Source organism: Macaca fascicularis, chromosome 1 (assembly GCF_037993035.2).
Source record: "Macaca fascicularis isolate 582-1 chromosome 1, T2T-MFA8v1.1".
NCBI lineage: Eukaryota > Metazoa > Chordata > Mammalia > Primates > Cercopithecidae > Macaca > Macaca fascicularis.
Genome location: NC_088375.1, coordinates 107,143,788 through 107,169,424, shown reverse-complemented (window position 1 = coordinate 107,169,424; position 25,637 = coordinate 107,143,788). Strand labels below are relative to the sequence as shown.

The following is a 25,637-nucleotide window of genomic DNA, read 5'->3' as shown; positions in this document are numbered from 1 at the left end:
GTAGATGGGACCACAGGTCCATGCCACCATGCCCAGGTAATTTTTTTTTTGTACTTTTTTGTTGATATGGAGTTTTGCCTTGTTCCCCAGGCTGGTCTCGAACTCCTGAGCTCAAGGGATCTGCCCACCTTGGCCTCCCAAAGTGCTGGAATTACGGCGTGGGCCACCATGCCTGGCAAACAACTATTCTTAAATATATAAATTAAATGTAAAATTTGGGTAGTGTTAAGAAAGCTACCTAAAAGTTGCATTTTGGGTAGGTTTGGAAGATTCATGCCTCAACTAGTTTGAGTAATCTTGGTCAAGTGGCTGAATGTTTCCCATTAACTAAACTGTGATAACATCTGTCCCCCCTTATCTGTGGGGAACATGTTCCAAGACCCTCAGTGGATGCTGCAGATAATATTGAACCCTCTATGTACTATGTTTTTTCCTTACTGAGTTGGGAACTTCCACTTTTTCACTTAAAAGCACTTTCCAGCTTCTTTTTTTTTTTTTTTTTTTTTTTTGAGACAGAGTCTCGCTCTGTCGCCCAGGCTGGAGTGCAGTGGCGCGATCTCGGCTCACTGCAAGCTCCGCCTCCCGGGTTCACGCCATTCTCCTGCCTCAGCCTCCCGAGTAGCTGGGACTACAGGCGCCCACAACCGCGCCCGGCTAATTTTTTGTGTTTTTAGTAGAGACGGGGTTTCACCGTGGTCTCGATCTCCTGACCTTGTGATCCGCCCGCCTCGGCCTCCCAAAGTGCTGGGATTACAGGTGTGAGCCACCGCGCCCGGCCAACTTTCCAGCTTCTTTTTGGCATACCCGAATTGCAGGCATCACCACTCTTGTGCTTTGGAGCCATTATTAAGTAAAATAAGGGTTACTTGAAACAAGCACTGCACTGTGATACCTTGATACCAGTTGATTTGATAGCAGAGACTGCTACTAAGTGACTAAAGGGCTGATAGTGTGTACAGTATGAACACACTGGACAAAGAGATGATTCATCGTAGGGGACCAGAGCAGGACAGTGTGAGATTTCCTCATGCTATTTGGAATAGTGCACAATTTAAACCATTTATTTCAGGAGTTTTCCATTTATTTTTGGACCATGGTTGACTGTCAGTTAAGTGAACCTCGGAAAGCAAAACTGCAGATGGGGGGTACTAATGTAATACATTCTTTCTTCTTTTCCTCTCTAGATTATAAATAGGAATCTCTGATGCTTACCTGCACCCAACTTATCTTTCATAGCCCTCACTACCACTGCCTCACTTTGACTGGTGAGTACACAGGAAATATTGATGAAAACAGGTGATGCCATCTGCTGGAAGGAAGTGAAGTTGACCACTCTTACAGAGTAGATGGCCAGGCCAGGAGTGAGGGGAGAGCGGCTATGGCCAGTGACCACTAGAACTGGGGAGCTGGAGATGACCTTGGAGAAAAGATAAAACCTTTTATTTAAAAGAAGAAAATCAGTTTTGTATCAGTATGTTCCAATCTCAAACATATACAGTACAATAATTGTCAAGATCTGGATTTCTAGCTAGCTGGCCGACAAACAATAAATCATTTACTTTTTTGTTGTTGTTTTGAGAGGGAGTCTCACTCTGTCACCCAGGCTGGAGTGCAGTGGCACAATCTCAGCTCACTGCAACCTCCGCCTCCCGGGTTCAAGCGATTCTCCTGCCTCAGCCTCCCGAGTAGCTGGGACTACAGGCGCCTGCCACCATGCCCAGCTAATTTTTGTACTTTTAGTAGAGACGAAGTTTCACCATGTTGGCCAGGATGATCTCGATCTTGTGATCCACCCACTCAGCCTCCCAAAGTGCTGGGATTACAAGCGTGAGCCACCACACGCGGCCAATCGTTTACTTTTTACTCCTTTAGGTATGTTGACAAAGCTCATGACCTAGATTTTGGACTCTGGGAGTCTGCCTGGCATTATGAAGGAGACGGGTTTTCTTCATTTGATTTTGTCATTTCCCATGGTGATTTTTATTAGGTCACTTAGTAACTTCTTTTGCCCTTGAAGTGCACATGAAAAATATCTTTTCAGGCCGGGCGCGGTGGCTCAAGCCTGTAATCCCAGCACTTTGGGAGGCCGAGACGGGCGGATCACTAGGTCAGGAGATCGAGACCATCCTGGCGAACACGGTGAAACCCCGTCTCTACTAAAAAATACAAAAAACTAGCCGGGCGAGGCGGCGGGCGCCTGTAGTCCCAGCTACTCGGGAGGCTGAGGCAGGAGAATGGCGTAAACCCGGGGGGCAGAGCTTGCAGTGAGCTGAGATCCGGCCACTGCACTCCAGCCCGGGCGACAGAGCCAGACTCCGTCTCAAAAAAAAAAAAAAAAAAAAAAAAGAAAAATATCTTTTCAAATTCTTGATCTCTTGTTCTGTTTTGGTTCAGTGCTTAACATACCTCTAGCTTCCCAAGAACTCTGTCCACTCCCAGTACTCTTATCTCTCCGATATCTTGCTTGTGGCTAAGAACCAATTCTGACTGGTTAATATAAAAGGCTGGGATGAAAGGAATGAGGATTCGTTGCATTCCATTCTTGCTACGTTCACTGACCAGTGTAGCCCACCCATAGACTGAGGTGTCAGCCACACTGAGGGCCTGTAGCAGCTCCTCTGACTGTGGTCGAACCTTGATTATGCAGATATAAACCCCTGAAAAAAAAAGAGGAAAAACTGATCAGGAAGGTTCAGAGGCTCTACTGAGCCAACTGAATTAGGATAGGAAGGAAAAACTGTGACATGCGAATTCAGCAAAAGAGAAAATGTGAATTTAGTTTTGAGTGTTCAATATCAGCACAATATTGGTCACTATGAGGAGGATACCAAATAAAAACAGTCCTAGAGAAACCACAACTGAATTTGTTTACTGAGAATACCATTCTTTCTTTTTTTTTGGAGACAGGGTCTCGTGCTGTCATGCAGGCTAGAGCACAGTGGCACGATCATGGCATTCTGCAGTCCTGACCTCCTAGGCTCCAGCGATCCTCCCACCTCAGCCTCCCGAGTAGCTGGGACTACAGGCATGAACCACCATGCCTGGCTAATTTTTGTATTTTTAGCTGAGGCGGGTGGATCACAAGGTCAAGAGTTCAAGTCCAGCCTGGCTAACATGGTGAAACCCCATCTCTACTAAAAATACAAGGATTAGCCGGGTGTCATGGTGGGTACCTGTAATCCCAGCTACTTGGGAGACTGAGGCAGGGAAATTGCTTGAACCTGGGAGATGGAGGTTGCAGTGAGCTGAGATCGCACCACTGCATTCCAGCTTGGGGACAGAGCAAGGCTCTGTTTCAAAAAAAAAAAATTTTTTTTGTATTTTTTTTGTAGAGATGAGGCTTCACTATGTTGCCCAGGCTGGTCTAAAACTCCTGGGCTCAAGCCATCCTCCTGCCTTGGCCTCCCAAAGGGCTGGGTTTACACGTGTGAGAAAGCGCCCCTGGCTAAGAATACCATTCTTATTCAACATGTCAGGGAATATTAAATGATATAACACATGCAGGGCACTTAAGAGCTGGGGATACAGAATGAAGGAGTCAGTGCTGGTGAACTCAGGAAAGGATTTGTGAAAGAAAGACAAGCTTTGAGCGTCATTAATAACTTACGCATCAGACCACCTCTTGGTGTCATTATTTTTAGTCAATGGTAGGAACTGTTTCTCTAGTTACCCATGCTTAATCCTTAGCTGTCTTCGTTTTTTTTTTTTTAAAGACATAGAATTTCACACTGTTGCTCAGGTTGGAGTGCAGTGGCGCAATTCTACCTCACTGCAGCCTTAAACTCCTGGGTCCAAGTAATCCTCCCACCTCAGCCTCCCAAGTAGCTAGGACTCTAGGCATGTGCCACCATGCCTGGCTAATTTTTAATTTTTATTTATTATTATTATTTTATATATATTTTTGAGACGGAGTCTCGTCCTGTTGCCCAGGCTGGAGTACAGTGGTGCAATCTCAGCTCACTGCAAGCTCTGCCTCCGGGGTTCACGCCATTCTCCTGCCTCAGCCTCCCGAGTAGCTGGGACTACAGGTGTCTGCCACCACATCCGGCTAATTTTTGTATTTTTAGTAGAGACAGGGTTTCACTGTGTTAGCCAGGATGGTCTCGATCTCCTGACCTTGTGATCTGCCCGCCTCGGCCTCCCAAAGTGCTGGGATTACAGGCGTGAGCCACCATGCCTGGCCTATTTATTATTTTTGTAGAGACAGAGTCTTGCTCTTGCCCAGGCTGGAGTGCAGTGGCATGAACACAACTCACTGAAACCTTGAATTCTTGGGCTCAAGCAATCTTCCTGCCTCAGAGATAGGGCTACAGGTGCACGCCACCAGGCCTCGCTATTTTATTTTTTGAGAGACAAGGTCTTGCTATGTTGCCCAGGCTGGTTTCAAACTCCTGGGCTCAAGTGATCCTCCTGCTTCAGCCTCCTAAAACACTGGGATTATAGGCATGAGCCACTGCACCTGGCCTTAGTTGTCTTTACATCCTTTCCTTCATCCCTATATCCAGTCATTTCCAAATCTTGCTAACTCCTCCTCTGAAATGTCTCTGACATCTGCCTCTTCTTAGTATTTCTCTATTAGTCTGGTCTAGACCCTTATCAAAATGCATGCTTGGATTATTGCAGTTGGATAATTATGGATAATTAGTCTGGTCCAGACCCCTTAGTCTGGTCTAGACTCTTATCAATTCATGCTTGCGTTATTGCCCCTTCACAGGTATCCTTGCCTGTTATTCCACTTTTCTTTTTTTTCTTTTGAGACCAAGTCTCACTCTGTCACCCAGGTTGGAGTGTGGTGGTGTGATCTCAGCTCACTTCAAGCTCTGCCTCCCGGGTTCAAGTGATTCTCCTGCCTCAGCCTCCCACGTAGCTGGGATTACAGGCGCCCGACTAATTTTTGTATTTTTAGTAGAGGCAGAGTTCCACCACATTGGCCAGGCTGGTCTTGAACTCCTGACCTCAAATGATCCGCCCACCTCAGCCTCCCAAAGTGCTGGGATTACAGGCATGAGTCACCGTGTCCTGGTATTATTCCTCTTTTCTTTATTTGAGACAGGTTATCCATCTGTTGCCCAGGCTATAGTGCAGTGGTATGATCACGGCTCACTGCAGCCTTGAACTCTTGGGCTCAAGGGATTCTCCCACCTTGGCCTCCCAAGTAGCTGGGATTACAGGCATGAGCCACTGTGGCCAGGCTATTCCTCTTTCTCTTCTCTTTTTCTTTTTTTTTTTTTTTTTTGAGATGGAGTCTTGCTCTACTGCCCAGGTTAGAGCACGGTGGCGTACTTTTGGCTCACTGCAACCTCCACCTCCTGAGTTCAAGCAGTTCTCCTATATGAGCCTCCTGAGTAGCTGGGATTACAGGTGTGCACCACCACGCCCGGTTAATTTTTGTATTTTTAGTAGAGACGGGGTTTCACCATGTTGGTCAGGCTGGTCTTGAACTCCTGACCTCGTGATCCACCCTCCTCGGCCTCCTAAAGTGCTGGGATTACAGGCGTGAGCCACCGTGCCCGGCCTCTTCTTTTCTTTTTCTTATCCATTCTATATACTGCCACTAAATCCTTAAAAACTGCTTTCATTTTTTATTTTATTTTATTTATTTTTATTTTTTTATTTTTTTTGAGATGGAGTCTTGTCTGTTGCCCAGGCAAGATGGAGTGCAGTGGCGTGATCTCGGCTCACTGCAACCTCCGCCTCCCCGGTTCAAGCAATTCTCCTGCCTCAGCCTCCCAAGTAGCTGGGACTACAGGCGTGAGCCACCAGGCCTGGCTAATTTTTGTATTTTTAGTAGAGTTGGGGTTTCACCACGTTGGCCAGGCTGGTCTCGAACACCTGACCTCAGGTGATCCACCCGCCTCAGCCTCCCAAAGTGCTTGGATTACAGGCCCAGTGTTTTTTGTTTTGCTTTGTTTTGTTTTGTTTTGTTTTTGAGACGGGGTTTCGCTCCTGTTGCCTAGGCTGGAGTGCAATGGCGTGATCTCAGCTCACCACAACTTCTGCCTCCTGGGTTCAAGCGATTCTCCTGCCTCAGCCTCCCGAGTAGCTGGGATTACAGGTATGCACCACCATGCCTGGCTAATTTTGTATTTTTGTATTTTTTTTTCTTTTTTTGTTGAGACACAGTTTTGCTCTTGCTGCCCAGGCTGGAGTGCAATGGTGTGATCTCGGCTCACCACAATGTCCCCCTCCCGGGTTCAAGCAATTCTCCTGCCTCAGCCTCCCGAATGGCTAGGATTACAGGCATGTGCCACCACACCTGGCTAATTTTGTATTTTTAGTAGAGACGGGGTTTCTCCACGTTGGTAAGGCTGGTCTCGAACTCCCGACCTCAGGTAATCTGCCCGCCTCAGTCTCCCAAAGTGCTGGAATTACAGGCATGAGCCACCACGCCCTGCCCTAATTTTGTATTTTTAGTAGAGATGGGGTTGCTCCATGTTGGTAATGCTGGTCTTGAACTCCCAACCTCAGGTGATCTGCCCACCTCAGCCTCCCAAAGTGTTGGGATTACAGGCGTGAGCCACCGCGCCTGGCCAAAAACTGCCTTCATTTTTATTTTATTTATTTATTTATTTATTTAGACAGAATCTTGCTCTGTCACCAAGGCTAGGGTGTAGTGGCATTATCATGGCTCACTGCAGCCTCAACCTCCTGGGCCCAAGTGATTTCATCTTATTTTTGGGGGAAAAAAACAAACCAAACCAAAACTAAAACAAACTTCTCTAGGGCCCTATATTGCCTGGAATGTCCTGTTCTCTTCACATCTAGTTCACTCTTAATCATACTTCTAAAGGTCATTCCCTCTGTAAAACCTTACTTATTTTTGCCTCAGGTTTCATGTAGATACTCCTCCTTTCTTTCTGCTTTCTTTTTATTTATTTATTTATTTATTTATTTATTTATTTATTTATTTATTTTTCTGAGATGGAGTCTCACTCTTATCGCCTAAGCTGGAGTGCAATGGCGTGATCTCGGCTCACTGCAAACTCCGCCTCCTGGGTTCAAGCAATTCTCCTGCCTCAGCCACCCGAATAGCTGGGATTACAGGCATGTGCCACCACACCCGGCTAATTTTGTATTTTTAGTAGAGACCGGGTTTCCCCATGTTGGTGAGGCTGGTGGTGAACTCCCGACCTCAGGTGATCCGCCCGCCTCAGCCTCCCAAAGTGCTGGGATTACAGGCGTGAGCCACCGCACCTGGCCTGTATTTTTTTCTTTCTATCTGTCTGTCTGTCTATCTATCTATCTATCTATCTATCTATCTATCTATCTATCTATCTATCTATCTATTGAGAGACAGAGTCTCGCACTGTCGCCTAGGCTGGTGTGCAGTGGCATGATCTTGGCTCACTGCAAGCTCTGCCTCCTGGGTTCACGCCATTCTCCTGCCTCAGCCTCCTGAGTAGCTGGGACTATAGGCACCCACCACCACGCCTGGCTAATTTTTTGTATTTTTTTAGTGGAGAGGGGGTTTCACCTTGTTAGCCAGGATGGTCTCGATCTCCTGACCTCATGATCCGCCCGCTTTGGCCTCCCAAAGTGCTGGGATTACAGGCGTGACCCACCACGCCCGGCCTTATTTATTTATTTTTGAGACGGAGTCTCACTCTGTTGCCTAGGCTGGAGTGCAGTGGCACGATTTTGGCTCACTGAAACCTCTGCCTCCTGGATTCAAGTGATTCTCCTGCCTCAGCCTCCCGAGTAGCTGGGACTACAGGTGCCTGCCACCATGCCTGGCTAATTTTTGTATTTTTAGCAGAGATGGGGTTTCACCATGTTGGCCAGGCTGGTCTCAAACATCTGACCTCAAGTAATTTGTCTGCCATGGCCTCCCTAAGGGCTGGGATTATAAGCATGAGCCACTGCACCTGGCCTGATTTTTTTTTTTATTTTTTATTTTTTATTTTTTATTTATTTTTTTGAGACGGAGTCTCGCTCTGTCACCCAGGCTGGAGTGCAGTGGCCAGATCTCAGCTCACTGCAAGCTCCGCCTCCCGGGTTCCCGCCATTCTCCTGCCTCAGCCTCCCGAGTAGCTGGAACTACAGGTGCCCACCACCACGCCCGGCTAATTTTTTGTGTTTTTAGTAGAGACGGGGTTTCGCCGTGTTAGCCAGGATGGTCTCGATCTCCTGACCTAGTGATCTGCCCGTCTCGGCATCCCAAAGTGCTGGGATTACAGGCTTGAGCCACCGCGCCCGGCCCTGATTTATTTTTTCATCAATAAGTTGAAGTCACAAACATATATGTGTCTATCCTGTAACTCATCACCTGGTAGGGTAACACTAAAAGTTAAAAGGTTTAGGCTGGACGTGGTGGTTCGTGCCTATAATCCCAGCACTTTGGGAGGCTGAAGTGGATCACTTGAGGCTAGGAGTTTGAGACCAGCCTGAGCAACATAGGGAGATCCTGTCCCTACACAAACAAACAAACAAAATAAAGAAACAAAAATGGCTGGGTGCGGTGGCTCACGCCTGTAATCCCAACACATTGGGATGCTGAGGCGGGTGGATCATGAGGTCAGGAGTTCGAGACCAGACCAGCCTGACCGACATTGTGAAACCCCATCTCTACTAAAACTACAAAAATTATCTGGGCATGGTGACATGTGCCTGTAATCCCAGCTACTCAGGAGGCTGAGGCAGGAGAATAGCTTGTAACCGGGAGGCAGAGGTTGCAGTGAGCTGAGATCGTACCACTACAATCCAGTCTGGGAGACAGAGTGAGGCTCCATCTCAAAAACAAAACAAAACAAAACAAAAAAACAAACAAACCAAAAATTACTTTTCTTTGTTACTCCACATCTTCTCCTGCTATCAGGTATTATAAACAGTTTGTTGAATGAACCTTCCTTCAGTGGTTGCTAATGACCCAAACCATTCAGACTGCCTGATCTAGCATTAGAGGTTCTCTCATGATGAAGCACTACCTTATTTATACCTTACTTTTTTTTTTTTTTTTTTTTGAGATATAGTCTTGCCCAGTCTGGAGTGCAGTGGCGTGATTTTGGTTCACTGCAACTTCCATCTCCCGGTTCAGGCAATTCTCCCTGCCTCAGTCTCCCCAGTAGTTGGGATTACAGGTGCCTCCTACCACGCCTGGTTAATTTTTGTATTTTTAGTAGAGATGGGGGTTTCATCATGTTGGCCAGGGTGGTCTCCGAAGCCCTGACCTCAGGTGATGCGCCTGCCTCGGCCTCCCAAAGTACTGTGATTACAAGTGTGAGCCACTGCGCCCGGCCCTATACCTTACATTTGATATGAATCCTTTCATTTTTAGATAAGCTGATTTACATATAGTCATCCTAACATCATGCCTATTTCCACTTTTCACTTGTTAATCCTATTCTTTAATTTGGAGTATCTTTCAGTTCAACAAAACATCCAAACACTGTGCTACATGCTGGGAATGCAAGATGAATGAGACACAATGCAGAGCCTCACAGAGTTAATGGGGACTAACAAGAAAATAGTAAATTGTAATAGAAAAGCACAAGGTATTCTAGGAGGCATGTGTTAAAAATTATTTGAATAGGGCTGGGGGCAGTGGGCTTAACACCTGTAATTCCAGCACTTTGGGAGGCTGAGGCAGGAAGATTGCTTGAGGCCAGGAGTTTGAGACCAGCCTGGGCAATATGGGAAGATCATGTCGCTTTAAAAAAAAAAAAAAAAGGCCGGGCGCGGTGGCTCAAGCCTGTAATCCCAGCACTTTGGGAGGCCGAGGCGGGCGGATCACAAGGTCAGGAGATCGAGACCACAGTGAAACCCCGTCTCTACTAAAAATACAAAAAATTAGCCGGGCGCGGTGGCGGGCGCCTGTAGTCCCAGCTACTCAGGAGGCTGAGGCAGGAGAATGGCGGGAACCCGGGAGGCGGAGCTTGCAGTGAGCCGAGATCGCACCACTGCACTCCAGCCTGGGCAACAGCGTGAGACTCCGTCTCAAAAAAAAAAAAAAAAAAAAAAAAAAGGCATAATGTCATGTGCCTGTAGTCCTAGCTACTCAGGAGGCTGAGGCAGGGGGATTGCTTGAGACTAGGAGTTTAAGATTACAGTGAGCTATGATCACACCATTACACTCCAGCCTTAGGCAACACAGCAAGACCCTGTCTCAAAAAAAAAAAAAAAAAAAAAAAAAAAAAGAGTTGAATGGGTTGAATAAAAGTGTTGCCTGAGAAAAATTCCACAGTTATATATCAGATGAAACTACAGATATAAAAGCAGTCAAATAAGAATGGGACAATTGTACAAATAGATAAACAGAATGGGGAAACCAGAGTCAACTGGTGTAACCTACCTTTCTCCATACTGAAATCTGAATGGACATGAAAGACTTTACTTGCTGGAATGTCTAGCAAAGTATTACTGAACTGTACATGGCACAGCATGAGGGTTGCTGGAAGAAGTACTTTTGTAACGACCAAGGCCTGGTTTGGGGTACAGAATCCTGAAAAACAGAAAAGAGGTAAATAGCTTTGTCACTAACAAGAATTTGTAAAAAGAGACCATTATACGGCGGCAACTTTGGATCATAAAAAAACATAAGCAAGAAAGAGGGTCAATTATGGCTGGTTTGCCCACCTCTGCTTCAATCAAGGTGAAAGAATAGTGTGAGACCCTTGCATTCTAATTTGTGAATGACTACAGTGGGGCTTCCATTATCAATATCATACATAGGTGGTGTCTTTTTTCTTTTTTCTTTTTTTTTTTTTTTGAGACGGAGTCTGGCTCTGTCGCCCAGGCTGGAGTGCAGTGGCCAGATCTCCGCTCACTGCAAGCTCCGCCTCCTGGGTTCGCGCAATTCTCCTGCCTCAGCCTCCCGAGCAGCTGGGACTACAGGCGCCCGCCACCTCGCCCGGCTTATTTTTTTTTTTTTTTGTATTTTTAGTAGAGACGGGGTTTCACCGTGTTAGCCAGGATGGTCTCGATCTCCTGACCTCGTGATCCGCCCGTCTCGGCCTCCCAAAGTGCTGGGATTACAGGCTTGAGCCACCGTGCCCGGCCGGTGGTGTCTTTTTTCAAAGATTTTTTTTGAATTCGTCAGTGGGAGTAAAAAAGATTACAAGGAAGTTAGAAATCTATTAAAAATAGGCCGGGCGAGGTGGCTCATACCTGTAATCCCAGCACTTCAGGAAGCTGAGGCAGGCGGATCACCTAAGGTCGAGAGTTCAAGACCAGCCTGACCAACATGGAGAAACTCCATCTCTACTAAAAATACAAAATTAGCTGGGGGTGGTGGTGCACACCTGTAATCCTAGCTACTTGGGAAGCTGAGGCAGGAGAATCGACTGAACCCAGGAGGCGGAAGTTGCGGTGAGCCGAGATTGTGCCATTGCACTCCAGCCTGGGCAACAAGAGCGAAACTCCATCTCAAATAGATAAATAAATAAAAATAAAGCAGTACAGTTGGGAGGTGGCTTTTAGGTCTAGGATAATTTGTTTTTCATATACAATATTGTAATACAATTACAATATAATTCAAGCCCCAAGCCCCTAGAACTTCATCACAAGTGGTACCTTAAGAGGAATCATATAGACAGCAAGAAGTGGACTGTTGTTATCATTGGGTCAGCTGCAATGGGTGGTATTCTTCTTGAAAAATCTTCAGCAAAATCAAAGGGACTGATGCATGAGGTTTCTCAATAAAATAAGTAGTGATTTTAGAAAGATTCTGGGGAATAGGCCGGGCGCGGTGGCTCAAGCCTGTAATCCCAGCACTTTGGGAGGCCGAGACGGGCGGATCACGAGGTCAGGAGATCGAGACCATCCTGGCTAACACGGTGAAACCCCGTCTCTGCTAAAAAATACAAAAAACTAGCCGGGCGCGGTGGCGGGCGCCTGTAGTCCCAACTACTCGGGAGGCTGAGGCAGGAGAATGGCGGGAACCCGGGAGGCGGAGCTTGCAGTGAGCTGAGATCCGGCCACTGCACTCCAGCCTGGGCGGCAGAGCCAGACTCCGTCTCAAAAAAAAAAAAAAAAAAAAAAAAAAAAAAAAAAAAAAAGAAAGATTCTGGGGAATAAAACGGCAGTCCGTTGGCTGGGTGTGGTGGCTCAAGCTTGTAATCCCAGCACTTTGGGAGGCCGAGGCGGGCTGATCACCTGAGGTCAGGAGTTCGAGACCAGCCTGGCCAACATGGTGAAACCCCGCCTCTACTAATAATACAAAAGTTAGCTGGGCATGGTAGCATGTGCCTGTAGTCCCCGCTACTCAGGAGGCTGAGGCAGGAGAATTGCTTGAACCCAGGAGGCGGATGTTGCGGTAAGCCGAGATCACACCACTGCACTCCAGCCTGGGCGACAGAGCAAGACTACATCTCAAAAAAAAAAAAAAAAAAAAAGTCTGTTTCTAAAATCGTTAATTTGGACAACAGTGGGTGAATATGTTACAAAGAAACATTTAGTGTTTTTTATCTATAAAAGAACCTGGGAAATTTTAAAGATAAAATATTCTTTACTTATTTATCTATCTTTGTATTTATAATAAAATCAAATAGCTAATTTGAAAAAAATATGTTAAATGCTTGAAGAACAAAACGCAAATAGAATTAAAATTATCTCTCTCTTTTTTTTTTTTTTTTGAGATGGAGTCTTGCTCTGTCGCCCAGGCTAGGGTGCAGTGGTGTGATCTCAGCTCGCTGCAACCTCTGTCTCCCGGATTCAAGCAATTCTCCTGCCTCAGCCTCCCAAGTAGCTGGGATTACAGGCACCCACCACTGCACCCGGCTAATTTTTGTATTTTTAGTAGAGACGGAGTTTCACCATCTTAGCCAAGCTGGTCTCGAACTCCTGACCTTGTGATCCACCCGCCTCAGCTTCTCAAAGTGCTGGTATTACAGGTGTGAGCCACCGCTCCCGGCCATCTATTTTTTTTTTTTTTTTGAGAGATGGGGTCTTGCTCTATTGCCCAGGCTGGTCTCAAACTCCTGGTCCGAAGCGATCCTCCCACCACAGCATCCTAAATAATTGGTATTACAGTCATGAGCCACCACTCCAGAGTCCTAAAATTACCTTAAGTGGTTTTTTTTTTTTGAGATGGAGTCTTACTCTGTCACCCAGGCTGGAGTCCGGTGGTGCGATCTTGGCTCATTCTAACCTCTGCTTCCTGGGTTCAAGCGATTCTCTTGCCTCAGACTCCAAGTATCTGGGATTATAGGCGCACACCACCACACCCAGGTAGTTTTTGTATTTTTAGTAGAGATGGGGTTTCACCATGTTGGTCAGGCTGGTCTTGAACTCCCAACCTCAGGTGATCTGCCTGCCTCGGCCTCCCAAAGTGCTGGGATTACAGGTGTAAGCCACCATGCCCGGCCTAAAATTTGTATTTTTAAAACTAGAAAGACAATAGTGACTAGGATGAGCCTATTTTAAAACCTTAGTCTTGTCATAATTTCTGAGATCTCATAGAGCTCTATGATTTATTTGTCAAGATGGAGTCAGTTTTGAAATAAAAAGAAAATCTGGATTACTAATCCAAAGGGATAAATGAATTGAGGGAAAATGAGAAAGATAAGAACAATCACTGAAACCATAAAGAGATTCCTGACCTTTAAGATTGACACCATTTCTGCCAGTGGTGATGAAGAGCTTGAATACAGTTGAATTGAGGGTGTTGGTGAGATAAGTCTTGAGGTCATAACTGAGCATTAATCTTGATGATGCATTGACCACCACCTGTCAGCAAATCAAAGGAAAATCTGCACCTAAGTTCCTAGAGAATCTGATTCCTTCCAGATCCACCCCTCATAACTTATTTAACCAAAAGTATCTGTTTCACACAAGTACAAATTGCCCATCTCATGACCACATATTTGAGAACAACAAAATCTGTTTGCCTTTGAAAACAAAATAACTTTTTTGGTTTTTTTTTTTTTTTTTTTTTTTTTTGAGACGGAGTCTCGCTCTGTCACCCAGGCTGGAGTGCAGTGGCCGGATCTCAGCTCACTGCAAGCTCCGCCTCCCGGGTTCACGCCATTCTCCTGCCTCAGCCTCCCGAGTAGCTGGGACTACAGGCGCCCACCGCCTCGCCCGGCTAAGTTTTTTTTTGTATTTTTAGTAGAGACGGGGTTTCACTGTGTTAGCCAGGATGGTCTCGATCTCCTGACCTTGTGATCCGCCCGTCTCGGCCTCCCAAAGTGCTGGGATTACAGGCTTGAGCCACCGCGCCCGGGTTTTTTGTTTTTTTGAGTCAGGGTCTTGCTCTGTCACCCAGGCTGGAGTGCAATGGCATGATCATGGCTGACTGAAGCCTCAAATTCCTAGGCTCAAGCAATCCTCCTGTCTCAGCCTCTAGAGAAGCTGGGACTACAGGTATGTGTCACCATGCCTAGCCAAAAAACGACGGGGTCTTGGCCGGGCACAGTGGCTCACGTCTATAATCCCAGCACTTTGGGAGGCCGAGGTGGATGGATCACGAGGTCAGTAAATCAAGACCATCCTGGCTAACACAGTGAAACCCCGTCTCTACTACAAAATACAAAAAATTAGCTGTGCCTGCTGGCGGGTGCCTGTAATCCCAGCTACTCAGGAGGCTGAGGCAGGAGAATGGTGTGAACCCAGGAGGCGGAGCTTGCAGTGAGTGGAGATGGCACCACTGCACTCCAGCCTGGGCGACAGAACGAGACTCAAAAAAAAAAAAAAAAAAAAAAGACAGGGTCTCACTATGTTGTCCCGGGTGTTCTCGAACTCCTGGCCTCAAGCCATCCTTCCACCTTGGCCTCCCAAAGTGCTGAGATTACAGGCATAAGCTACCATGCCCAGCCCCAAAATAACATTTTTTCCAGAAGGAAGTCTTGGGTCCAATTATTCCTTCAGACATATCTTCCCTTTGTATGACTCCCTATTAAAATGCCTTTGAGGCCAGGTGTGGTGGCTCATGCCTGTAATCCCAGCACTCTGGGAGGCTGAGGCAGGTGGATCACTTGAGGTCAGGAATTTGAGACCAGCCTGGCCAGCAAGGCGAAATCCCACCTCTACTAAAAATACAAAAATTAGCCAGGCATGTTGGCGCGTGCCTGTAATCCCAGCTACTAGGGAGGCTGAGGCAGGAGAATCACTTGAACTTGGGAGGTGGAGTCTGCAGTGAGCCGAGATTGTGCCATTGCACTCCAGCCTGGGTGACAGAGTGAGACTCCATCTCAAAAAACAAACAAACAAACACACACACACACAAACACAAAACAACTGTAACTTTCTTTAGGACATTTTCTCTTTCTCTCTGGTTGCATATAATCTCAATCTTTTCTGAAACCTCAAAGTACATTTTTTTTTTCTCAAGAATACTTGTAGTGTTCTGCCTCATATTGTAAGTTTTTGTTTGTTTGTTTGTTTGTTTTTAAGATGGAGTCTTGCTCTGTCACCCAGGCTACAGAGCACTGGTGCAATCTCAGCTCACTGCAGCCTCTGCCTCCTGGGTTCCAGCAGTTCTTCTGCTTCAGCCTCCCAAGTAGCTGGGATTACAGGCATGTGCCACCATGCCTGGCTGATTTTTTTGTATCTTTAGTAGAAATGGGATTTCACCATGTTGGCCAGGCTGGTCTCAAACTCCTGACCTCAAGTGATCCACTGACCTCGGCCTCTAAAAGTGCTGGCATTACAGGTGTGAGCCACCATGCCCAGCCCTTAATATTTTAAATTTAAGTGCAATATACTCTACATTCTCCTTAGTATTACCACAGGTTTTTAAAATCCAAGAACCTTAAAACCCAAATTAGTTACATTAATAGTTTAATAAAGAAAGGAATTTTGTCTTTTTCATATTTGTATTTCTGGAGGCCAGCACAATGCCTGACACTTAATAGGCTTCAATGAGTATCTGCTAATTAGTGAATAATTAAATGAGGATTCTACAAAGTACACAAATTAGAATAGGAGTAACCTTTTGACTTCCCTGTAGCATCTAACACCACAACCATTTCCTCCTTTGCCTTCTATGACACTCTTTCTCTTTGCTTTTCTAGTTCCTAATCCCTTCTCAGTCTCTTTTTCTAGTACTCGTTTCATGCTACCTCTGTCCTTGAACCTCTTATCTGCTTATAATACAAGTTCTTTTTGGATGTTATCCAAATTTTCCCTCTCTACCCTTATTTATTTTGTATTGAAGTTACCCTGATTTATTCATTAGTCTTCAAACACAACATGTACTTTTACTTGCCTTTTGTAATTATTTGTGCCATATATGTAATTGTTTATGTCACCACTAGACTATGAGCTCCTTAAAACAAGGTACCAGATATGATATGGACACATATTGAGTAATTTACTCATCTGTAAAGTTGGGGCCAGGTGCAGTGACTCACATCTGTAATCCTAGCACTTTGGGAGGCTGAGGCAGGCAGCTCATTTGAGGCCAGGAGTTTGACACCAGCCTGGCCAACATGGCAAAACCCTGTCTCTACTAAAAATACAAAAATTAGCTGGGTGTGGTGGCTCATACCTGTAGTCCCAGTTACTTGGGAGGCTGAGGCATGAGAATTGCTTGAACCTGGAAGGTGGAGATTGCAGTGACCAGAGATTGTGCCATTGCACTCCAGCCTGGGCAACAGAGTGAGATTCGGTTATAAAAATAAATAAATACATAAAATAAAACACAGTTGGGATAATACTTTTTTTTTTTTTTTTTTTTTTGAAACAGAGTCTCGCTCTGTCGCCCCAGCTGGAGTGCAGTGGCCGGATCTCAGCTCACCGCAAGCTCCGCCTCCTGGGTTTATGCCATTCTCCTGCCTCAGCCTCCCGAGTTGCTGGGACTACAGGCACCTGCCACCACACCCGACTAGTTTTTTGTATTTTTTTTAGTAGAGACGGGGTTTCACTGTGTTAGCCAGGATGGTCTCGATCTCCTGACCTCGTGATCCGCCCATCTCGCCCTCCCAAAGTGCTGGGATTACAGGCTTGAGCCACCACGCCCAGCTGATAATACTTTTTTTTTTTTCAACTTTTATTTTAAGTTCCAGGTTACATGTGCAGGATGTGCAGGTTTGTTACATAGGTTAATGTGTGCCATGGTGGTTTGCTGCATAGATCAACCTGTCACCCAGGTATTAAGCCCAGCATCCATTAGTTATTCTTCCTGATGCTCTCCCTCCCTCCATGCCCCCCATATTTACTTTGCAGAGTTAAAAGTGATACGATTAAAAGTGATAGGTGTACCGGATGTTAAAAAAAAAAAAAAAAAAAGACTGGGCTAGATGTGGCGGTACACACCTGTAATCCCAGCACTTTAGGAGGCTGAGGCAGATAGAACACTTGAGGTCAGGAGTTTGAGACCAGCCTGGCCAACATGGTGAAACCCTGTCTCTACTAAAATACAAAAATTAGCTGGGTGTGGTGGCAGGTGCCTGTAATCCCTGCTACTTGGGAGTCTGAGGTAGGAGAATTGCTTGAATCCAGGAGGCGAAGGTTGCAGTGAGCCAAGATTCAGCCACTGCATTCCAGCTTGGGCGGCAGAGACTCTGTCTCAAAACACAAACACACACATGCACCACCCCCCCAAAATTAGCCGAGTGTGGTGGTGTGTACCTGTGCTCCCAGTTACTTGGGAGACTGAGGTGGGAGGATCACTTGAGCCTAGGAGGTGGAGGTTGCAGTGATCCGAGATAACACCCACTGCATTCCAGCCTGGGCAACACAGCAAGACCCTGTCTCAAAAAAAAAAAAAAATAGATGGCCAGGCGCAGTGGCTCATGCCTATAATCCTAGCACTTTGGGAGGCTGAGGCAGAAAGATCACCTGAATCCAGGAGTTTGAGACCAGACTGGACAACATAGCGAGACCCTGTCTCTGCAAAAAAATAAATATAATTAGCCAGGTATGCTGGCACACGCTTGTGGTCCTGCTACTTTGGAGGCTGAGGCAGGAGGATGGCTTGAATCCAGGAGTTTGAGGCTGCAGTGAGCCATGATTGCATCATTGTACTGCAGCCCAGGCAACAGTGAGACACTATCTCTTAAAAAAAAAAAAAAAAAGATGAGAAGCGCCAAGCCCATAGTAGATACACAAAAAGTTATAGCTACCATGTTTGAGGAATGAAAAAAGAGTAATAAAGAAGTGCTTTGGGCAAAGAGGAAGGAGACATTACATATATTTAAGAGGGGAATAGAAATTTTTTTTTTTTTTTTTTTTGAGTCAGAGTCTCGCACTGTTGCCCAGGCTGGAGTGCAGTGGCGTGATCTCGGTTCACTACAAGCTCCGCCTCCCGGGTTCACGCCATTCTCCTGCCTCAGCCTCCTGAGTAGCTGGGACTACAGGCGCCTGCCACCACGCCTGGCTAATTTTTTGTATTTTTAGTAGAGATGGGGTTTCACTATGTTAGCCAGGATCATCTCGATCTCCTGACCTCGTGATCCGCCCACCTCGGCCTCCCGAAGTGCTGGGATTACAGGCGTGAGCCACCTCGCCCGGCCGAAAATATTTAATTAAAAAAAAAATTCCTTTACTTGATTACCTATCTCACCTACTGAAGAATATTACTCCCTCCAGCAATCCTCTGACTTAGATCAAATTTCGTTTCACTGAATCATTCCCAATTCACTATTTCTCTTATTAAAAAAAAATCCACAAAACAAACTCTTAACCCCAACTCCTTAAAAGAGCTTTCTATATTTGCTGTCTCCAAGTCTTTTTATCCAATTCTCCAATCAAACATTCATTCAGGTCACTCTGGGCACAGTGGCTCATGCCTGTAATCCCAGCACTTTGGGAGGCTGAGGCAAATACTTTCTTCACTTGCCTTCCAGGATACCCGTATCTCTAGATTTTCCTCCCATTTCACTGGTTGTTTCTTTCTTTTTTTTTTTTTTTTGAGACGGAGTCTCACTCTGTTGCCCTGGCTGGAGTGCAATGGCATGATCTTGGCTCACTGCAACCTCTGCCTCCTGGATTCAAGCGATTCTCCTACCTCAGCCTCCTGAGTAGCTGGGGTTGCAGCTGTGTGCCACCATGCCCAGCAAATTTTTGTATTTTTAGTAGAGATGGGGGTTTCACCATGTTGGTCAGGCTGGGTCTCGAACTTCTGACCTTGTGATCTGCCTGCCTTGGTCTCCCAAGGTGCTGGGATCACAGGCTCAAGCCATGGCGCCCAGCCTGGTTGTTTCTTATAAGTCTTTCTTATTGGTTCTTCTCTCAGAGCTCCCTTTTTCCCTTTTGTTTCTTTCTTTTTCCATTTGCCACTAATCAAAAGGCAATCAGAACTCTTAAGATTGAAGTGCTCCCAGAACTTAGTACTTAGATCTTTTTTCTATATATATATATATTTTTTGAGACCGACTGTCACTCTTTTGCCCAGGCGGGAGTGCAGTGGCTTGATGTTAGCTCACTGCAACATTCACCTTCCAGGTTCAAGCGATTCTCGTGCTTCAGCCTCCTGAGTAGCTTGGACTACAGGCGGCAGCCACCAGGCCCGGCTAATTTTTGTATTTTTAGTAGAGACGGGGTTTCACCATGTTGGCCAGGCTGGTCTCGAACTCTTGACCTTAGGTGATCCTCCCACTTTGGCCTCCCAAAGTGCTGGGATTACAGATGTGAGCCACCACACATGGCCTTTTTTCTATTTTACGCTCATTCTTTTGGTGATCTAATGGCCTTAAATATCTCCATTCCAATGAGTCCCAGACTTTTATATCCAGCTACCTCAACATATCCAGTTGACATTTAAGAGACATATCCAGTTTTACATATCCAAAGCTGACTGTTTTTCCCTCCAAAACTGTTCCACCTACAGTCTTCCCCATTTCAGTTGACGGTAATGCTGTCCTTTCAGCTGTTCAACCAAAAACCTGAATCATTCTGGATTTTCTTATGTTCTAGATATAATCTGTGAGGAAACTCTATTGGCTCTACCTATAAAATATACCTAGAATCTGGTCAACTTCTTTTTTTTTTTTTTTTTTTTTTTTTTTTGAGACGAAGTCTAGCTCTGTTGCCCAGACTGGAGTGCAGTGGCGTGATCTCGGCTCACTGCAAGCTCCGCCTCCTGGGTTCACGCCATTCTCCTGCCTCAGCCTCCGGAGTAGCTGGGACTACAGGCGCCCGCCACCACGCCCGGCTAATTTCTTTTTGTATTTTTAGTAGAGACGGGGTTTCACCGTGTTAGCCAGGATGGTCTCCATCTCCTGACCTCGTGATCCGCCCGCCTCGGCCTCCCAAAGTGCTGGGATTACAGGCTTGAGCCACTGCGCCCGGCCAAATCTGGTCAACTTCTTACTACCTCCTCTGTCACCACCCTGATCTGCCAACATATGTCACCTGGATTAGGGCAGTAGACTCCCAAATGGTCTTTCAGCTTCTACCTGGCGTCTACTATCTAGTGCCAACCAGTACCCACAGTGATCTCTTAAAACATAAGTAGTCATTCTGCTGGTTAAGAACCCTAAGCACTGTTTAGCTTTGTGTTCCAATAATGTTTGCTGGCTGGCTTCATATCTGTTTTGAGTGTATTTCCTTTCCTATGATGTATTTTCTCTATGCATATCCTCAAATGTGGCAATAGTCACCATAGTCTCTTAAACTCTGATACAGTTATGTTTACCTCTCGATATGTTTTCACTACTCCTGGGATGTCATGAAAAATCATTGCAGTCCCTGGACTCCTGGCCACTCCTACTCCAGTGACAATGTCTGTCTGTAGAATATTGTCAGCAGAAATCATCCATATCCCAGGTTCACCTAGGAAAAGACAAGAGAAAGCACCCGGCTGCAGCCTTTGATATAAATCACTCTAGACTTATTCATACTACAAATCAGCAAACTTTTCAAGCATGCAGATATCTCTTCCCGGGAGAAATGGCCAGCTTTGAAGATAACTGTTTTCTCAGTGTCAGGTTCCTCTTCATATCTCATACCAGCAAAATAAAGAATCGTAAGAAGAGCTACTTAGTTGGAGAATGTAACTGTTCTCCTTAGGAAAAAGAAAAGCTCTTTTTACATACAGGGATAGCTTTCTGAATAAATTTTGTTTAGATGCTGCTAAGGACAAATTTGCTTTGAGCTACTGTTTGATGACAGCAAGAAAGACTGCAAAAAAGTGACTACTGGGAAGAGAAAGGATTTATTTATTTTGGCTTAAGTCTAAAGATGGCCGAGGAATGCTAAAAACTGGGTTAGAGTTTGTACTTAGCCTGCAGGACTACTGATCCTGGCATATGGCCCTTTCCTTCATCATATGATGAAGCCTCCCAAAATTCCAGATTGGAAGACTATAGGACAATCCTGTCAAAATCTAGCTAAAAAGAGTAAAAAATAGGTCGGGCGCTGTGGCTCACATCTGTAATACCAGTACTTTGGGAGGCTGAGGCTGGAAGATCACTTGAGGTCAGGAGTTCGAGACCAGCCTGACCAACATGGTGAAACCTCATCCTACTAAAAATACAAAAATTAGCCAGGCGTGGTGGCACATGCCTCTAGTTTCAGCTACTTGAGAGGCTGAGGCAGGAGAACCACTTGAACCCAGAAGGCGGAGGTTGCAGTGAGCCGAGATCACACCATTGCACTCCAGCCTGGGTGATAAGAGTGAAACTCCGTCTCAAAAACACAAACAAACAAAAAAAGAGAGAGTAAAAAGTACTCTGCTTCATTGACAAGGGATTTATAATCAGGGGATTATAACTCTCATTGTCAACCTTAAAGTAGGGTTAGCTCATTGGTCCTGGATTGCATGTTGGTAGTGGTTGTTTGCAAATCAGCTGTTATAGCATTGGGGGATTCAGCTGTATAGAGCCCCTTTGTATCAAGGTCCAAAACACATAGTTAATGCTAAAGTCAGGTCCAGCATTTACATCACTTTACCTAAACATATGTATCCATAGTTACCAGAAGAGGCTGCAAAGCCAAAGCCATATATTACCACAAGCAGGTCTTACTTGGATGTATATATCCAGGCAGTGTACACCACTTTGGGATATGGTATTTGGAAACCCAAAGAATTCACTCATTTCCTAACCAAAAACTGATTTCTTTTTTTTTGAGAGACAGCCTGTCATTCAGGCTGGAGTGCAGTGGTGCGATCATAGCTGACTGCAGCCTTGATCTGGACTCAAGCAATCTTCCCACCTCAGCCTCCCAATAGTTGGGACCAAAGGCATATGCCACCACACTGGGCTAATTTTATTATTACTATTATTATTTTTATTATTATTATTTTTTTTGAGACAGAGTCTTGCTCCGTCACCCAGGCTGGAGTGCAGTGGCGCATTCTCAACTCACTGCAACCTCCACCCCAGGTTCAAGTGATTCTCCTGTCTCAGCCTTCTGAGTAGCTGGGATTACAGGCATCTGCCACCACACTCGGCTAATTTTTGTATTTTTAGTAGAGGCAGGGTTTCACCATGTTGGCCAGGCTGGTCTTGAACTCCTGACTGCAGGTGGTCTGCCTGCCTTGGCCTCCCAAATGATTTTCTATGATTTTGTTTACTTATTTTGAGACGAAGTCTCACTCTGTTACCAGGCTGGAGTGCAGTGGCACGATCTGGGCTCACTGCAACCTCCGCCTCCCAGGTTCCAGAGATTCTCCTGCCTCAGCCTCCTGAGTAGCTGGGACTACAGGCATGTGCCACCATGCCCACATAATTTTTGTATTTTTAGTAGAGATGGGGTTTCACCATGTTGGCCAGGATGGTCTCGATCTCTTGACCTCGTGATCTGGCCCCTCGGCCTCCCAAAGTGCTGGGATTACAGGCATGGGCCACCACACCTGGCTTATAATTTTATTTTTAACTCAGTACTTAGGACAGAAATGCTTTGTTTTCAAGAGTATAGTTGGCCAGGGGCCAACCCCTTGTATGAAAATACAAAAATTAGCCAGGTGTGGTAGTGTGTGCCTGTAGTCCCAGCTACTCAGGAAGCTAAGGCAGGAGAATCACTTGAACCCAGGAGTCAAGAGGTTGCAATGAGCCGAGATCATGCCACTGCACTCCAGCCTGAATGACAGAGTCAGACTCTGTCTCAAAAAAAAAAAGTATAGTTTATCTGGGTACAAGAAAAAACCTTATTACAATGATGATATGTTAGGACTTAGGCCTTCAAATGTGCCTCACAAAATAGCATACACACAACTAGTTCTTAGAACTAAAGCCTTATTGCCTTTTCCTTCCTGTTATCCTTTACTGTCCTTCAATATAGTCATTACCCTCCTTCAAAAGCTGGGAATGGAGGAAAAAACACCGTGCCCTGCACTATCTACAGGATATAAAATAGAGCTATGTATTCAATAGACTCTTGAGAAATATTACTGGCTGGCTTCTAATTGGCTGCCTAGTGAGTGAAACAGGCATTAATCTAAAAATTATCAGTTAACATTACAAATAATAAAATACTCAAAAGTATTTTCTTTCTCAGGCCCTGAGATTTTAGATAATTTGGAAACAAATATTCTAGGGGATTAATTGCTTTCTTGAACTTCTGGCCTTAAGTGACCTCTCCAGCTTGACCTCCCAAAGGGCTGAGATTATGGGTATAAACCACCACACCAGTTCAAGGGATTAATAACTGCTTTTTTGTTGTTGCTGTTAAATAACTGCGTTTTAATCTTCACAACTATCAGTTGTAAGGTTGAGAAAGGGAATGTATACATACCATGCTGGCTGACAAGGTGAGTACTGAAGCAGATGACATCTCCAACAAAGGTAAGCTTGGTGTCCGGCTCAATGGCATGCTCTACAGCAACAGGAATATAATCTGCCATGCCTGGATGTCTCCGGTCCCAAAGCCCCACAAGTGTCAGCCCTCTGTTCACAGCCTGGGCCATGTAAGTATAGTTCTTATGCCCTGGTCCAATAAGCAGCAAGTCATCTCTGCAAGTAGACATTAAAGGTAGAAATCTTTCAAAAGAGAAGACAATAGTTACAAAATAGTTCTGGGGAACACCCTATCACATTTTATATTCAACAGCTGAAAAGTTCAGAAGGCATTCCACAATAAAGAGTGAGTAAGTAGGCCAGGCATGGTGGCTCACGCCTGTAATCCCAGCATTTTGGGAGGCTGAGGCGGGTGAATCACAAGGTCAGGAGATTGAGACCATCCTGGCTAACACAGTGAAACCCCATCTCTACTAAAAAACACAAAAAATTAGCTGGGCATGGTGGCAAGTGCCAGCTACTCGGGAGGCTGAGGCAGGAGAATGGCGTGAACCCGGGAGGCAGAGCTTGCAGTGAGCTGAGATCATCACTGCACTCCAGACTGGGAGACAGAGCGAGACTTCATCTCAAAAAAAAAAGAGTAAGTAAGTATGGGCCAAGGATTAGTCTATTACCTTCACATGTATAGTGCCCAAGAAGGCTTTTTTTTTTTTTTCCCCAGTAAAGCCTTTTGCTAATAATACTCCAATTAGCTCCCTATGGATCTTTTAGTGAATTAGAACTTGACAGATTTAAGATATCCTGAAATTTTTCTTAAGTGACAACTAATACCATTATCTAAGTCGGGTCTTTTTTTTTTTTTTTTTAAAGACAGAGTCTTAATTGGTCACACAGGCTGGGGTGCAATAGCACAATCTCTGCTCACTGCAACCTCTGCCTCCTGGGCTCAAGTGATCCTCCTACCTCAGCCTCCCTAGTAGCTGGGACTACAGGCACCCACTACTACACCCAGATAATTTTTGTATTTTTGTAGGGATGGGGTTTCACCATGTTGTCCAGGCTGGTCTTGAACTCCTGGGCCCAAGTGATCCTCTCTGCTCAGCCTCCCAAAGTGCTGGGATTACAGGTGTGAGTCACCCACCTGGCCTCACTTAAAAAAATTTTTTTTTTTTTTTTTTTGAGACGGAGTCTCGCTGTGTCACCCAGGCTGGAGTGCAGTGGCCCGATCTCGGCTCACTGCAAGCTCCGCCTCCCGGGTTTACACCATTCTCCTGCCTCAGCCTCCGAGTAGCTGGGACTACAGGCGCCCGCCACCTCGCCCGGCTAGTTTTTTGTATTTTTAGTAGAGGCGGGGTTTCACCATGTTAGCCAGGATGGTCTCGATCTCCTGACTTCGTGATCCACCCGCCTCGGCCTCCCAAAGTACTGGGATTACAGGCTTGAGCCACCGCGCCCGGCCTAAAAAAATTTTTTTAACAAAAGAAAGATCAAATTCCAAATTCAGAATGTGAGGGGAATTTACTGGAGCTGCTATATAATACTAGCCTAATCTGCAAGATTTCTACCCTAGTGTCAATACCATTCCTTTGACTTCCATACCTGTTCAGAGCCAGATAAAGCTGGGTATTGTGTGTGTGGAATTTCTCTCCGATACTATTATAAAACTGAACAGTGAAGGTGAGAGACATGCCCAGGGGAAATGCTGACAGGGTCCTTCCTTGGGCTGTGTATAGCTTGGGTTGGCTGCTCACTCGCAGGTATGTCACCGGTGCTACCTGTGGGAAACAAAACCTACTGGTACAGAAAAAGATGCACTGGAGAAGTGCTGTAACCATATTCTGAGACTTATAATCAATGATAAAGAGTGATGTTTCTCTTCCATAGGAAATAGTTAGCTTTTGATGTGAGATGACTTAAGTCAGAGTGAAAAGAAATATGACAGCATAGCAGCATAGGAAATGCTTTTTTTTTTTTTCTTTTCTTTTTGTTTTTTGAGACAGAATCTCACTCTGTCACCCAGGCTGGAGTGCAGTGACATGATTCTGACTCACTACAACCTCTGCCTCCCGGGTTCAAGCAATT

The 25,637-nt window shown here is 45.5% G+C and overlaps 1 protein-coding gene across 2 annotated transcripts in view; it reads right to left on the bottom strand.

Annotated features, from left to right (window-relative positions):
• NUP210L (nucleoporin 210 like) overlaps positions 1-25,637 on the bottom strand; it is a 166,798-nt gene that overhangs the window by 8,275 nt on the left and 132,886 nt on the right. Inside the window, exons 31-37 of one of the 2 annotated variants that reach the window (XM_045362680.3) lie at positions 25,155-25,330; positions 23,554-23,771; positions 20,513-20,649; positions 13,536-13,662; positions 10,289-10,438; positions 2,407-2,657; positions 1,213-1,417 (exon numbers count right to left, since the gene is read on the bottom strand). In XM_045362680.3, the coding sequence (XP_045218615.2) occupies positions 1,213-1,417; positions 2,407-2,657; positions 10,289-10,438; positions 13,536-13,662; positions 20,513-20,649; positions 23,554-23,771; positions 25,155-25,330 (1,264 nt within the window). The remainder of the gene's footprint in view (positions 1-1,212; positions 1,418-2,406; positions 2,658-10,288; positions 10,439-13,535; positions 13,663-20,512; positions 20,650-23,553; positions 23,772-25,154; positions 25,331-25,637) is intronic. The other variant, XM_045362683.3, reaches the window with a different exon arrangement.